At 44.5% G+C, this 14393-nt stretch overlaps 3 protein-coding genes across 3 annotated transcripts; all 3 read left to right on the forward strand.

The window, feature by feature from the left end:
• The first annotated feature begins 4310 nt into the window (after nucleotides 1-4310).
• On the forward strand, nucleotides 4311-6051 carry LOC104434844 (cytochrome b561 and DOMON domain-containing protein At5g35735). The gene is made up of 3 exons (XM_010047706.3): nucleotides 4311-5034; nucleotides 5154-5405; nucleotides 5529-6051. Exons 1-3 carry the CDS (start codon nucleotides 4408-4410, stop codon nucleotides 5841-5843), a joined length of 1194 nt encoding a protein of 397 aa, XP_010046008.2. The 5' UTR covers nucleotides 4311-4407; the 3' UTR covers nucleotides 5844-6051.
• Nucleotides 6052-7184: 1133 nt separating this feature from the next.
• On the forward strand, nucleotides 7185-11480 carry LOC104434853 (threonine--tRNA ligase, chloroplastic/mitochondrial 2-like). The gene is given in 9 exon segments (XM_039305906.1): nucleotides 7185-7604; nucleotides 8057-8203; nucleotides 8355-8502; nucleotides 8963-9216; nucleotides 9381-9758; nucleotides 10071-10212; nucleotides 10215-10378; nucleotides 10639-10839; nucleotides 10976-11480. Coding segments are annotated over 9 exon segments (2046 nt in total). The 5' UTR covers nucleotides 7185-7253; the 3' UTR covers nucleotides 11237-11480.
• Nucleotides 11481-12553: 1073 nt separating this feature from the next.
• On the forward strand, nucleotides 12554-14119 carry LOC120286503 (exopolygalacturonase-like). Its single transcript, XM_039298749.1, has 4 exons — nucleotides 12554-12679; nucleotides 12770-13078; nucleotides 13255-13770; nucleotides 13865-14119. The coding sequence occupies exons 1-4, from the start codon at nucleotides 12554-12556 to the stop codon at nucleotides 14117-14119; spliced, it is 1206 nt and encodes a 401-aa protein (XP_039154683.1).
• Nucleotides 14120-14393: the final 274 nt, after the last annotated feature.

Raw genomic sequence — 14393 nt, forward strand, 5'->3', positions numbered from 1 at the left:
GGGCCAAATAGTAAATGGTCATAAATTGGCACGTGGATATACTTAGAAGCTGGGTATACTAGGCTGTGGATATACTTGGCATGTGGGGTATTACTCAGCAAGTTTATATACTCGGTAAGTGGATATACTCTAGGCAAGTGGGTATGCTCGACATGTTGATATACTCCACAAGTGTGTAAATCTCTTTACAAACAAACAGATGAAAATCAGGAACTGGAATGAAAAAGGAAAAGGAAGAAAATCTGGAATAGGCATTTTTTGGTGGAAATAACACTGTCGTGTGGCTCAGTTGTGGAAAGCACGCGCGTGAGAAAGGAAAAGGAAGAAAATATGGAATAGGCATTTTTTGGTGGAAATAACATTGTCGTGTGGCTCAGTTGTGGAAAGCACGCGCATGAGAAAGGAAAAGGAAGAAATTCTAGAATACAGATCATATTATGGAAATAACACGGTCCTGTGGCTCAATTAATTCAGATTTTATTCCCCTCGATTAGCTAGCTATAAGTGTATGTACGTTCGGTGAAACTAATTATGACACAATCGGTCGACAATGATGGCATCTTCCGAAACTCGATTTATAAATTGAAGAACCCTTTGGTCGCAATCTCTTGAACTTGATCCAAACTCGAATAATCGATCATCATGAACAAGTCATTGCAACTCGCGGTGTTTGCCTTTAATTCTGATCTCTCTTTGCTCTCCGTCTCTCGCTTAGACCTGCAAGAACTACAAGTTCTCGAACCAAAACACCTACCCGAAATGCATTGATCTTCCTGTTCCTAAACTCGTTCCTCCACTGGAACTATACCGCGTCATCATCCCGACCCGACCTGGCATTTAGGCAAGTGGCGGGGACGGATCATCAACCCGGAGTGGCTCAAAATGGTAGGTTCTCAGGCCCTCGTCGCTTATCAAAGACCGGGCGGATCGTCCAGCGCTTACACGTCGCCGGTTGATAGCTACAAGACGGTGCTGCTAGAGGGGAAACTGAGCTTCAGTGTCTCCGCGCTGTGGGGGACGTACCAGAACAGCGAGAAGATGATATCCGCGTCGGTTCAGCTGCCGAGCAACACGGTGACGATCAACCAGGTGTGGCAAAACGGTCCCTTGAACGGCGGCGCACCGGCTATACATGCTACCAGCTCAGATCATCTCAAGTCGTTGGGAATTTTAAACCTCGTCACCGGCGCTGCTAGTGAAATTCGTCTTGATTTAGGCGGGAGCTTCGATGTGGTTGCCTATGTACTCGAGACTATAGCATCTGTAGAAATGCTTGAAACTTGGAACAATAAGAATGATGGGTTATGAATAAATGAGTACTCGCATACTTGTATCTTTTTATTTTCCTTTATATTTGATTATTTGACAAATTTCACTCACTCGCCAATGACTCTTCGATCAAAACCCATGGCAATCGTCTTCTCAAATCGTCTTCCTCTCAATCGTTCGTCGAGGATGTTCCCGATTTTTGCTCCCTCCAGACTTTATTTTTCTATAGGATCGCTACTAATGGTTTACGCAGTCATTGATTCGACGGTTGGGATCTTCATTACGTCGATGCTAGCTCTTCACCGTAAGCTAACCGGCGGCTGTGAATGGAAGACGACGTAGAGAGAGAAAAAAAAGAAGGGAAATTGTTTTGTCATTCTAACTTTCGAGGGGGCTGTATGGAGCTAAAGTCGGGGTGGAAGTGGGGGCCGTCATAGAAAGAAAAATCAAACCATAGAGTCGAATGAGATCATCGGTTTAAATGGTGAAAGGAATCGATTCCGAGTCACGAAAATCAATTCACCATGATTTTCACCGATCGCGAGTTTGCCGTACGGCCTTTTGGATGCATTAGCAGTCCTCCAAAACAAATTTGGCTACCTACTTTCGCCGGAGTGGTGCTTTTCACGGACGGACGCAGAGACTCTTCATTCCACGTAGCAAAGGACAAAAATCAAACCTACTCCCACGTCGACCAGTCGGTCGGATGTGCGTTGACTCCGATGTAGATAGCCGGGGTCAATGTGGACATCCGTCAGCAACCCAGCTGCTGTTCAGGTGCAGTGCAACTGGACCTTATCGATCCCCTCGTGATTGTGAATGTATCCAATGGAAAAATCGGTGACAATTCACCGCCACGTTGTATCGCGATTAATTTTATCGATTATGTTATTCATAAAATGAATTCATTGGTATTTTTTTATATGGTGAGACTGGATTATATGAATATATGGCGAAGGAACATAAAAGATTAAGTTATAATTGCGTATATCCACCTCACATAGCGTCTCTGCCGACCGCCCTCCACTGCTCGCCACCTAATGATCATCTATTCTTCACCAGCAACCTTCAAGCTCCACCTCCCCTACCGTCCCATCCGGCGCCTCCGCCGTCGCGACTCCATGGCCGAGACTCTCCACCTGAGAATGATCCATGGGAGCGGCCGGAGGATTAGCTCTGCCGAGCCGACACGGTGAAGCGGGACCCAATTGAAGATCCGAACGAACAAAACCGTGCATTCCCACGGCCGGGTCGGTGGTGCGTTGCGTTGGGTTCTCACCTTCGCCTCCACGCCATCCCCCCTCAATAATTTTCCAATTTTTTCAACACTTTCCGTCGTTTCGTCGGCGGGTCAAACGAGCATGTCCGGTCGCTTTCCTTCCTCATTAGCTTCGCTTATCAAAGGTTCTAAGTTGGACTTCCGCGCCATAATACTCGTACTGGATGCGTACTCTTCTCGGGGGGCGGGGAAGAAAGAGAGAGAAGCAACTTAATTTTAATAAAAATAATAAAGAAAAGGAAAAAGAAAGCGCGGACTCTTTTATTATATTACTTTCTAGATTCTCAATGTGTTTATTTCGAAGGATGTCGACCGTGCGTTGTAATCTTCCTCTCCTGTGATGGTTCCATTTAGGTTTAATGTCTGTGGTAGGTAACACTATTCATCTCAAATAAATTGATTAATATTATGAAAATCCCAAATTGATACATGCGTAATAAATTTATGACAAACTAATTTTTTAATCACTAAGAATCCAAAATTGATAAGCCCATTATAAATTTATCCCAAATTACAAATGAATATGTGCACGAAAATTTAACCTCCAATGATTTTCATTAAGCTAATTAATTTCATGAAAATTATAAACCAGTACATTTGTGATAAAATGAGGGTAAGACCCTAAACTGTCATGTCTATTAACTGTCATATATAATCCAATTTAGCAATTTAATGTTAAAATTTAACGAAAACTAACGAATAAGTAAATTTATTATATGTATAACAATTGAGGTTTTTGGTGATAAAAAAATTAATTTTTCCAGTTTGAGATTTTTCATAATATTTAATATAAATAAAATTAGGTCATCCACCCAATTATAATCCCGATGTTGTAGGCCACCTCTAAAAATAATTTGCCACATGGATGCGCATACGGGGTACCTTGAGGTCTCCGTTGTCATACGTTAAGTATCACGGTAGACGAACCTCGCAATAATCTTACATGGTTTGCACTTTGCACGGCATATTACTTGCCTTATCTAGTTGGATGCTCAAAAATACCGAACGATTCTATCACCTTCAGAGGGAAAGATAAAAAATTAGTTCTAGATGAGTTAGCCGAGTCGCCAAGGCCAGGTCGCGTCTTTAGTTTGAAAAATAAAAACCTCCAGGTCGATGTATAGTCCACAAGAAAAGTCCTAAGAAAATGAATTTTCATTTAGAAATATCCAATTTCTTCTCCTCGTTAATTTATTTTTCTCTTGCGTGAATTTTCTCGTGTGAACCAGAAGATTCAAATCACACGATCGTAATTATCGAAGCATAAATTCTTCAGATTAATCTCGTCCATATTTAATAGAGCCTAGAAAGAACACGCCGCATTCACATCTCGCAAAAGGCAGAAAAGCACACGGTCAACCTCGCCCCGATGTCAGGGGAAGGTCAGCAATGATACACATAATAAAATAAAATAAAATAAAATAAAAATTGTGCGGAAAAAACGACGCCGTTTTGACCCCGCGCCTTCCGACTCTCTGACAAGTCAACCAACGAATCAGAACGCCATGCAGTGGAGCAACGTACGGATTTCAACAGGTCGGAAAGTGGGAACGCGGAGAGGAAACGGGCACCCTCGCTCGCTCGCTCGCGCGTCCATGGTTTGACTCTGCGACCGCCGGTCAGACATTTCTCGGCACCTTCCCGATCCAGGAAAACGACAAAAATTCTGCACCTTTGCTTTCGTACTCGTGGCGGTGGAGAACCTGCGCCAACCCCTATATAAACACGCGCCCTACCCTATGCGTTCACTGCGAATCGCGGCGTTACCAGTCAACAACCGCAGCTCCCCCCTACAGATTTCACCAACCCCAAGGCCGCCTCGTTTTTTTCCTCGAGGAACTCCTGCTCGTTCGACCGCCATGGACGGAGCTCGTGCCGGCTCGCCCCGCCTCGCCCTGCTTTCGCTCGCTCTGTTTCTGTTCCTTGCTCCGTGTCGAGCGCAGACGTGCTCGAGCTACGCCTTCTCGGACGGTAGAGCCTATTCGTCCTGCGTCGACCTCTCTGTCCTGAACTCCTACCTTCACTGGACCTACAACCAGGCCTCGTCCGTCGCCGACATCGCCTTCCGGGTCACCGGAGCGACGGAGTCCGACTGGGTGTCCTGGGCCATCAACCCTTCCGGCCTCAGGATGGTGGGCTCGCAGGCGCTGGTTGCCTACCAGAACTCGAGCGCGTCTCTAAGGGTCTACACCTCCTCGGTGGACAGCGAGGGGACGACTCTGCCGGAGGGGAACCTTAGCTTCGGGGTGTCGAACATCTCGGCGAAGCTCGAGGGCAGCGAGATGACCATCTTCGCGACGCTGCAGCTGAGCAGCGGGACGACGACGGTGAACCAGGTGTGGCAGGTCGGCCCCCTGCAGAGCGGATCCCCCGGATCGCACGCGCTGAGCGGCGCCAACGTCCAGTCGGTGGGGACGCTGGACCTCCTGTCTGGGACCACCGTGGCGAGCGGCGGGTCGGCAAGCTCGAGGCAGCGGAGGAGGAACGTAAGTGGCCCACTAACTTCTCAAACTAGTTTTGGTGTCACTAGCATTATTCGTTGGAAATCGTTTGAAAACAAGAATCATTTCCGTGAACGTTGATGGAGATTTGCACGGATTTGCAGGTGCATGGGGTGTTGAACGCGGTGAGCTGGGGGACGCTGATGCCGATGGGAGCATTGATCGCGAGGTACCTGAAGGTGTTCCAATCCGCCGACCCCGCCTGGTTCTACCTCCACATCTCGTGCCAGGCCTCGGCCTACGCGGTCGGCGTCGCCGGCTGGGCCACCGGCCTCAAGCTCGGGAGCGATTCCTCGGTCGACCACAAGGTCCACGGCAACATCGGCATCGCCCTTTTTGTCCTCGGAACTCTTCAGGTACGTTCAGAAGCTGCACCGCGCGTGGCCAAGTCACATGAATTCGCGATCCACATCTGCCTTTGCACGTGAACTCGACATGATCTCACGTATGACGATTCGGACGCGGTCGTGTTTTTGCAGGGATTCGCGCTGCTCCTGAGGCCCAAGAAGGATCACAAGTACAGACCCTACTGGAACATGTATCACCTGGCGGTCGGATACACCGTGATCGCCCTGAGCATCATCAACGTGTTCAAGGGGCTGGACATACTGGACCCGGAACAGAAATGGCGGACAGCGTACATCGCCATCGTCGCCACCTTGGGGGCCAGCGCCGCCGTTTTGGAAGCCGCCACTTGGTACATCGTGATCAAGAGGAAAAAGACGGCATCTTCAGCTCCGAAGATCTCTCACGGCATGAATGGAGACGATGGTTACAGCAATGGCAGAGTATAGTATGAGATTTCACTCATAGATTCCGATTATTTCTTCTTCGATTTTCTTGAATTTTTATTTTTTTTGGTTATGTTCAGCTCCATGTTGAGGGTCTTTTGTGTGGCCCATATGATAGAGCCTTTTTATTTTATTTTTTTCTTATCAGGCTTATGCATATATTGTTAGGCTTATACATATATTGGAGGTCCCGTGCTTCTTTTCCTTTTAACCTTCTGTTTTCTCGTCTTCTCTCCCCCATCGTCGTTTCAAATCCGTCCCTGACGAAGATGGCGACATGTGATTGGATTTATCAGTCAAAGTCACCAGTTTGGTATGTTAAATTATAAAAAATCACACTTTTATTTAATAATTTAAAATTTTAAAATAATTAACAGCGATTTTACCAAAATTTATTATCCTATTAAAGCGTGGAAGTCTTAGATCTAAATATTCCATACTCATATTTTAAGGTTAAAGTTACACGTGAGAAGGAGTGTTAAAAGGTTCCATCAAAATTTTTCTTTATAAATTTAACCTTAATTTAAGGAGGTGGCACCTTGTTGCTAATTAAAATTAAATAAAAAAAGTTACATGATGTCTAAGAGAAGTAGGGTATGTCTATAAATTATGATATCAAAAGTTTTGTTAACGACACAGTGCCCTGTCAATTGTCAGTCTAGCTAGGATTCTGAGGCAGAAATTGGGAAGTTATGAACCAATTACTCAAGATAAATATCCAGGAAGACTTTTCTGAATGTGATTTGTCTGACCCTAGTTATTCTAGAAGCCATGATTATTACCACATCAAGGGAAAATTACGAATACTATACTTAGACTTTCAAAACCTGTGCTGAGCAAAGATGTGTGCGGGGATGACGTCATAATTTTCGTTCAGTGTTTGCTTTAGTATCGTAATCTTTTTTTTTTAATTACTTAAGTACCGTATTAATATAAAATCAATCACTTAAGTGTCACTAACAATTTGTGTTGCTAAAAATTTATTATAAATTAGTCAAAGTGGCTCTTCAAATAAATCCAATCAGCAAAAGCCCAAGAATCAAGTCGCTTTGGCCCTATAAGTAGAAAGGAGGAACCATGGAAGAACTAAAGCACCGAAGCAATCGTGGAAGCGTAAATATTTGCTGACGTTTTATAATTCGATTTTATCTTTTGAAAGTTTAGAATTTAACTATGAATACTAAAATTTCCAATGCGTTTATAAAAAGAAAAAAAGAAAAAAAAAGCCCATTCGTGGGTCAAACTCAAACCCGGTTCGGAATTTCCTATGCAACCGTCGAAACGTTACCTCGTCCCGCTCGCACAATCTCTGCCACACGACACAAACCTTGGCAACTTCGCAGAGCAACATCATCATCAAGAATCAAGGATTTAGCTGAGGAAGCATTCCCTCCGCTCCGAGCGAAGGCCGCCATGTTCGCTGTCCACTGGATGGCCACGTCCCATCCTCTCTCCTCTTCCGTCCTCCTCTCGAGCCCCTCCTCTTCTCGCCCTCCTCGAATCCCCGCCCTCTCGGCCGCGAAACGCCTCGTTCCGTCGGTCCCGAGGCGGCTCGCGGCGAGCGGGCTCGGGGGTTCGGGAGTCCGCGGCGAGAAATGGGGTGGGGCCCCTTCGGTGCGCTGTGCCGTGGCCACGGAGTCGGCGGCTCAGTCCGCGAGCACGCGCGAGGCCGAGAGCTTGGAAGAGACCCGGAAAGGAGAGGAGGAGAGGATCGTCTTGCCCACCAACGAGTCGTCGGATAGGCTTCTGCGAATTCGCCACACGGTATCGGAGCTCATAAATGCCTTTAACCTTTTTTTTTCTTTTTTTTTTTTTCTTTCGGTTGATTAGATGTTCTTGGTTATGTCTCTCTAGAATTACGGATACTAGTGATGTGTTGTGAATTGTGAAGCTACTGTTAGACTTTGGGATTTCAAAACTTGCATCAAGTTTGGGTTTTTTCAGTGAACTGTCGTTGAATCGGCGTTTGGGGGATGGTGGTGTATCCGAAATGCTTCAGTTAATTATGCATTTAGAGCATGCTTTCAATCTGGTTCATAGTCAAGCTGCATTTTTTCTTTTTCCTGAAGATGTCTGGCTGTAAGAGATGGCGGATTCTCGAATTTTAAGATAATCTCAGAATGAATTGCGGCATCCATCAATTGGTGATTTTGTGGATAGTTGATTTGATTGTGCGATTCTTTTTATGACCAACTGCGAGTAGCATTTGAATGCAGTGCGCGCATGTGATGGCCATGGCTGTTCAAAAGCTCTTCCCAGATGCGAAAGTGACGATCGGGCCATGGATAGACAATGGATTTTATTATGATTTTGATATGGAGCCATTGACAGATAAAGATTTGAAGAGAATTAAGAAGGAAATGGTGAGCAAAAGATACTCAATCAATGCTGGTGTTTTTCTCATTTTGCCTCGTTCATTTTCAAGAATTGGTTTTACTAATTGAATAAGTGTTCGGAGATTATTCATTCACGTATGCTTTCAGGGCACAGATTTACTTCTTACATAATCTGTAGGACCGTATCATTGGGAAAAATTTACCCCTTGTAAGAGAAGAAGTTTCCAAAGATGAAGCTCAGAGAAGAATTACGGCGATGAATGAACCCTACAAAATGGAGATACTGGAAAGTATCAAGGAAGAACCGATTACCATATATCATATTGGTAAGCCTCGTTATTTTGTCAGTGCCTGCTCCATTTTGCAACTGATTTAATGATGTCCTTTGGTTATAATTCATGGATTGTAATTATTCCCGTGACTCAAAAGTGTTTTTGATTTAATTAGATCTCTTGTTTTCACCCACCCTGAGAGAAAGCTTTTGACAGAGTGCAAAAAGTTTTGCACAAGCAAAAACTTTTCTATTTGTTAAGGTGCGATAACACCCTTTTTCTATTCAGTTGACATGAATGCATAGAAACATTAGGCAACTAAAATTTGTGTTGCATGCTGTAGCTTAGCTGTACTATGTAGTGCCTCACTGCGCGTGCGTGTGAGAGAGAGACTTGTCTTGTGGGTTGTCATTCATAGACTTGATAATCTGCTTCCTTCTATGGAGTTGGTGAAATATTCTTTTTTTCATTTAAATGCAGGAATTATTTTAAGTTCCTCTTGTGTTCTTTATAGGAAATGAATGGTGGGACCTGTGTGCTGGTCCTCATGTTGAATCTACGGGAAACATTAATCGGAAAGCTGTCGAACTGGAGTCTCTTGCTGGTGCTTACTGGAGGGGAGATGAAAAGAGACAAATGCTGCAGAGGATCTATGGCACGGCCTGGGAGAACGAGGAACAGTTGAAAGCATATCTTCACTTTAAAGAGGAGGCAAAACGCCGGGATCACAGGCGCATTGGCCAAGATCTCGATCTCTTCTCCATTCAGGTAAATCATTTTGCAGGACACTATAGTACTTCATATTTTGAACAAATGAACTTCACCATATTTCATCTTACTGTTTATGAAAAATCTGAAGTTGGCGCAATAGTTTTATGCAATATGAAATCTTACTTCCAAATTTTTTGCATCTCTCAATTGATTATTTGCAGGAAGAAGCTGGTGGAGGATTGGTGTTCTGGCATCCAAAAGGTGCCATTATACGACACATTATTGAGGACTCCTGGAAGAGGATTCATATGGAACACGGTTATGATCTCTTGTATACTCCACACGTCGCAAGGGCACATCTTTGGAAGACCAGTGGTCATTTGGACTTTTACAAAGAAAATATGTATGACCAGATGAACATTGAGGATGACCTCTACCAGCTTCGTCCTATGAATTGCCCCTATCACATATTGGTCTACAAAAGGAAGCTCCACTCTTATCGTGATTTTCCCATCAGGGTTGCAGAGTTGGGAACAGTGTACAGATATGAGTTGTCTGGAAGCTTACATGGGCTATTTCGTGTAAGAGGTTTCACACAGGTTTGTGATACTGATCCCACAGGGCATTTAGCTTGTCATTTCAATTGAACTTTGGAGGTGTATTTTATTGCATTATATGATTAGGAAAGATTGCTTCATTGTTTATGATAGTGCTCTGTATGTATTCAATTATATGTTGGTCCACACTTTGGGCCCCTTGGTTATAAGATGTCCATTTATGTATGGTATGAAGAGAAGTTTAGGATGTCCTTTCCTTTTAGCATCATCTCTTTTCCTCAATTGGATCATTTATATGAATGCCCTAAATAGTGAATTTGATTAGGCTATCTGTATTCTTTTTATATTTGGTAGGATGACGCCCACATATTTTGTCTAGAAGATCAAATCAGAGGTGAAATCAGGGGAGTTCTGGACCTCACAGAAAGAATTTTACTCCAGTTTGGCTTTAGCAAATACGAGGTTAATCTATCTACCAGACCAGAGAAAGCTGTCGGGATGATGATATATGGGACAAGGCTACAACTGCTCTTAGAGAAGCTTTAGATGACAAAGGATGGAGCTACCAAATTGATGAAGGTGGCGGTGCATTTTATGGTCCAAAGATTGATCTTAAGATTGAGGATGCTCTTGGAAGGAAGTGGCAGTGCTCGACCATACAGGTAACTTCTAAGCATTCAGAACTCAAGCAAGCTGAGTTTTAACGCGAGTTTAGACTTTGAAAGGATGGTTTTAGTGAATGATTCTCTTTATACTTATGCACGCTTTTATGGGTTGTTTTGTCCAGAATGGGCTGACTATAAGATTAAAAATAGAGAGATGATGGTTACCATATGGTTGAATCAGGACTAAGCATTCATTTTATCTCAAGTATCTTGCTTGAGCTTTTCATTTATCGGTGACTCCATTTTATCATCTGCAGGTTGACTTTAATCTTCCCCAGCGGTTTGATATTACCTATGTGGACTCAAATTTAGAGAAGAAGCGGCCTATCATGATCCACAGGGCAGTGCTTGGATCGCTTGAGCGGTTCTTTGGGGTCCTTATAGAGCACTATGCAGGAGATTTTCCATTATGGCTTTCTCCAATACAAGCTCGAATTTTGCCAGTTACGGACAACCAGGTGAGAACCCAGCAAGAACTTTCTTGGCTATGATCTGTTGGGCATGTGTAGCCTCTGGAGGGTGATTCAACACCGTCATGTCAATTTCCTTTGGTTCAGTCTCCCTCTCAAACTAAGTTGCTCGTGTTTAATGCAGCTTGATTTCTGCAATGAGGTGACGCGAAAATTGAAAAAGAATGAGGTTAGAGCTGAAGTTTGTCATGGTGAGCGCTTGCCAAAACTGATCAGAAATGCCGAGAAGCAGAAGATACCATTGATGGCAGTCGTGGGCCCCAAGGAAGTCGAAACTGGAACCGTGACGGTCAGGTCTAGATTTGGCGGGGAACTCGGGAGTATAACCATCGATGACTTTATCTACAGAATCACAAAGGCCAGCGAAAACAGAACCTCGTTTTGAATTTCCCGAGAATGAAAAAGGAGTCCGTAGGCGCTGTTTATTTTCCAGAGGCGAATACAACTGGTAGGAAAATAAAAGAAGGGGAGCAAAAAACCGCGATATAGATAACAATTTGAGCACTGGCGGGTTATTGTAACAAATTTTTCTGTACATGTGTTCATCAGAGTTCTGTATATATTCCACTTATGAAAAACGGTATCGATATCTTTCCAAGCTTCTAATGAACGACACTACTTGTGTTTGAGAGGCTATCGACGCCAGCACGGCCATGCAGCCTGCCCATGCCGGGTTCGGCCAAGGCCTTACATGAGAAAGACTATCTTTGGTCTTGGCTCGGCTGCAAACTCCCTATATGAATTATGATATTGGCAAATTTGGGCGACACTTTAGGCCCGACCTCCGGATCTGTCCGAATCTGCCCAATGATATAACCTCTGACCCTGATATTCTACAAGATTGGAGGAATATTGCTGAAAGTGACAATGTTGGGAAGCTGCTTATAATCCAATGTTCGTTGATTGTTCATTTTGATTGTCTAACCACTCAGTTTATCCTTATTTGCCAGTACTAGTTCACTACTTAGGATAAGATATTGGTTTTGCAGTTTCAGGAAACTCGACGCCGATTTTGCACAGATCTTTTAGTACTCCTTTTTCCATTATCCTGTCGCTAATGGGTTCTTCTACTGGGATTGCTCTATTTTGCATTTCTTGAACCTGAATACGTTCTTCGCGGACCTCGAATTTAGAGACCTCCGGCGAATACAATTGCCTCATAGGACCATGTACTATCCGGGTGTGGAACGAGATATTAAGTCAGGCGATGTTGCTCAAGCTCGAACTATGTTCGCTTTAAGGATTCAAACTAGAAGAAATCTGGAGAGGTAGAGCCATTGAAAGTCAGGCAACACTTCTGAAAAATTGAAGAGGATAGTTCATTTCACGGGTCATTCCTCAGTTCACTGAGGAGGATAACAACCCTGAGAGTTTATCGGACTATTGACGGGAATTTCATGGCCCTTGCTCATCTCTTTATCGTCCATTTGCAAACTATTCTTATGCTTGGCCTTATTTAGTTCAAATCAATCTTCAACATCCATAATGTGAGAGACTAGCCAATAATAGTATCTCCAAGTCAAGCCACAGGAATTGAACCCTTCACAATGGAGTGGCTAATTATAGTTCAAACTTCATGTTGTTTCGAGCTGCCGCACTCGATTATAAAAGGGGCATTTGTGCAAGTTATGAATATCTCAACTGTTCTTAGCGAGGGATCTATAACGAGGAAGCCGAGGAAAGGAGACAGCAGTGGGTAGAAATGGGCAAAATATCAATTTTACCTGCTGCAATTGCGCTTCTGTTCTTTGCTTCCACAGCTAGGTCCCTAGTTTGTGATATCACGAAATATGGTGCGGGCGGTGGCACGAGTTCAGATATCACCCAGGTACCGGAATATCTCCGAGGCAATCATTCTTGTCAGTCCTGTGGATATTGTGTGAATTATCTAGTCTGATGTTGATTTTCTGCTCAAAAGGCTTTGGTTAGCGCATGGAAAGAGGCCTGCGCGGCAACAGAGGCCAGCAAAGTCCTGGTACCGGCGGGGACATACGTGTTGCGGGAAGTGGTCTTAGAAGGTCCTTGCAAGAGCTCGATCGAGGTCCAGGTCGATGGCACACTCCAGGCCCCTGCAGATCCTGCACAAATGAAGACCGATGGGTGGGTCGCGTTCCGGGGCGTCGACCTGCTCACATTGTCAGGTAGTGGAACTTTTGACGGTCAAGGGAAAACGGCGTGGACGAAGAATGACTGCAACCTAAAGACGGATTGCGTGACCCTTCCTATAGTAAGCTTGTTTCGATCTTCATTTTAGATTGTTAACTGCAAAATTATAGTGCCTTCAATTGAAAACTTTAAAGAGTAGTACATCAATTTTCACAGCTGAATAATCAGCGAAGTCTTTGTCTGCAATTCTCGCTATATGGAGACATTAATTCTATTTACCTTGTTTGAAATGAATAGAACATACGGTTCGACTCTGTCACCAATGGCATGGTCAAGGACATAACTTCCCTCGACAGCAAACAGTTCCACGTGAATGTTTTGAACTGCAAAAATCTCACGTTCCAACATGTTACCATCACCGCACCCGGAGATAGTCCCAACACGGATGGAATCCACATTGGTCGCTCGACTGGGATCAACATTATCGACACCGGCATCAAGACCGGGGATGATTGCATTTCCATCGGTGATGGCAGTGAGCAAATGACCATCACAGGAGTAACTTGCGGGCCTGGTCATGGCATTAGTGTAGGGAGTCTTGGAAAATACCCAAATGAACAGCCTGTGACCGGCCTTCATGTAAAGAACTGCACGATGACTGGCACGATGAACGGCCTTAGGATCAAAACATGGCCTGCTTCTCCTGCCGGAACCGCATCGGATATGCATTTCGAGGATATTACACTGGACAATGTTGGAAACCCGGTCATCATAGATCAGCAGTACTGCCCATGGAATCAGTGCAAATCGCAGGTAACCAAAGAACCATTCTCATAGGATACTTGCCATACGATCGTGCGTTTTGACCTGAGGTTCAGTTTTCGATTGTTCCATGCGATTTTTTCAGGCTCCGTCCCAGATAAAGATAAGCAACGTCAGCTTCAGCAGAATCCGGGGAACTTCTTCAACACAAGCCGCAGTTACTCTTGCTTGTAGCAGCCGACTCCCGTGCACGGAGGTGGAGATCAGCGACATCGATATCGCGTACCATGGTCCCGAGGGTCCTGCTACATCCGTATGTTCCAATGTCAAGCCCACGATCTCCGGCAAGCAGAACCCCGCAATCTGCGCCAGTGCGGCGGCAAGCCCCGTTTCTCAGTAAACGAAATACTTGTAGCACGGTGATCACAGAGTTGATGGGGGATTTAGACCGTCTCCTATTCATTCCTGTCGGCTTCTTAATCTAGCTGATGTTAAAATTACCGGGTTAGAGTAAAATAACCGGCTGTAGAAATAAGAGATCCGCCTGTCGTGTGACGGCAATTTAATGAGTGAAGATTTTCCGTTGATTTTGGCAGTTAAAGTCGTTATTTTCTATTTAAGTCACTGTCTATTCCCAACCCTTGCCCAGTTAGCCGGGCGAATGACTTTAGGAC

Source organism: Eucalyptus grandis, chromosome 1 (assembly GCF_016545825.1).
Source record: "Eucalyptus grandis isolate ANBG69807.140 chromosome 1, ASM1654582v1, whole genome shotgun sequence".
In the NCBI taxonomy this organism is placed as follows: domain Eukaryota; kingdom Viridiplantae; phylum Streptophyta; class Magnoliopsida; order Myrtales; family Myrtaceae; genus Eucalyptus; species Eucalyptus grandis.

Bases quoted from the DNA above. Each gene is read 5' to 3' on its own strand.
- LOC104434844 (XM_010047706.3), top strand. From the start codon at position 4,408: ATGGACGGAGCTCGTGCCGGCTCGCCCCGCCTCGCCCTGCTTTCGCTC. The intron at 5,035-5,153 runs GTAAGTGGCCCA...ACGGATTTGCAG, and splicing joins CGAGGCAGCGGAGGAGGAAC to GTGCATGGGGTGTTGAACGC. The intron at 5,406-5,528 runs GTACGTTCAGAA...GTGTTTTTGCAG, and splicing joins TTGTCCTCGGAACTCTTCAG to GGATTCGCGCTGCTCCTGAG.
- LOC120286503 (XM_039298749.1), top strand. From the start codon at position 12,554: ATGGGCAAAATATCAATTTTACCTGCTGCAATTGCGCTTCTGTTCTTT. The intron at 12,680-12,769 runs GTACCGGAATAT...TCTGCTCAAAAG, and splicing joins CGAGTTCAGATATCACCCAG to GCTTTGGTTAGCGCATGGAA. The intron at 13,079-13,254 runs GTAAGCTTGTTT...TGAAATGAATAG, and splicing joins ATTGCGTGACCCTTCCTATA to AACATACGGTTCGACTCTGT.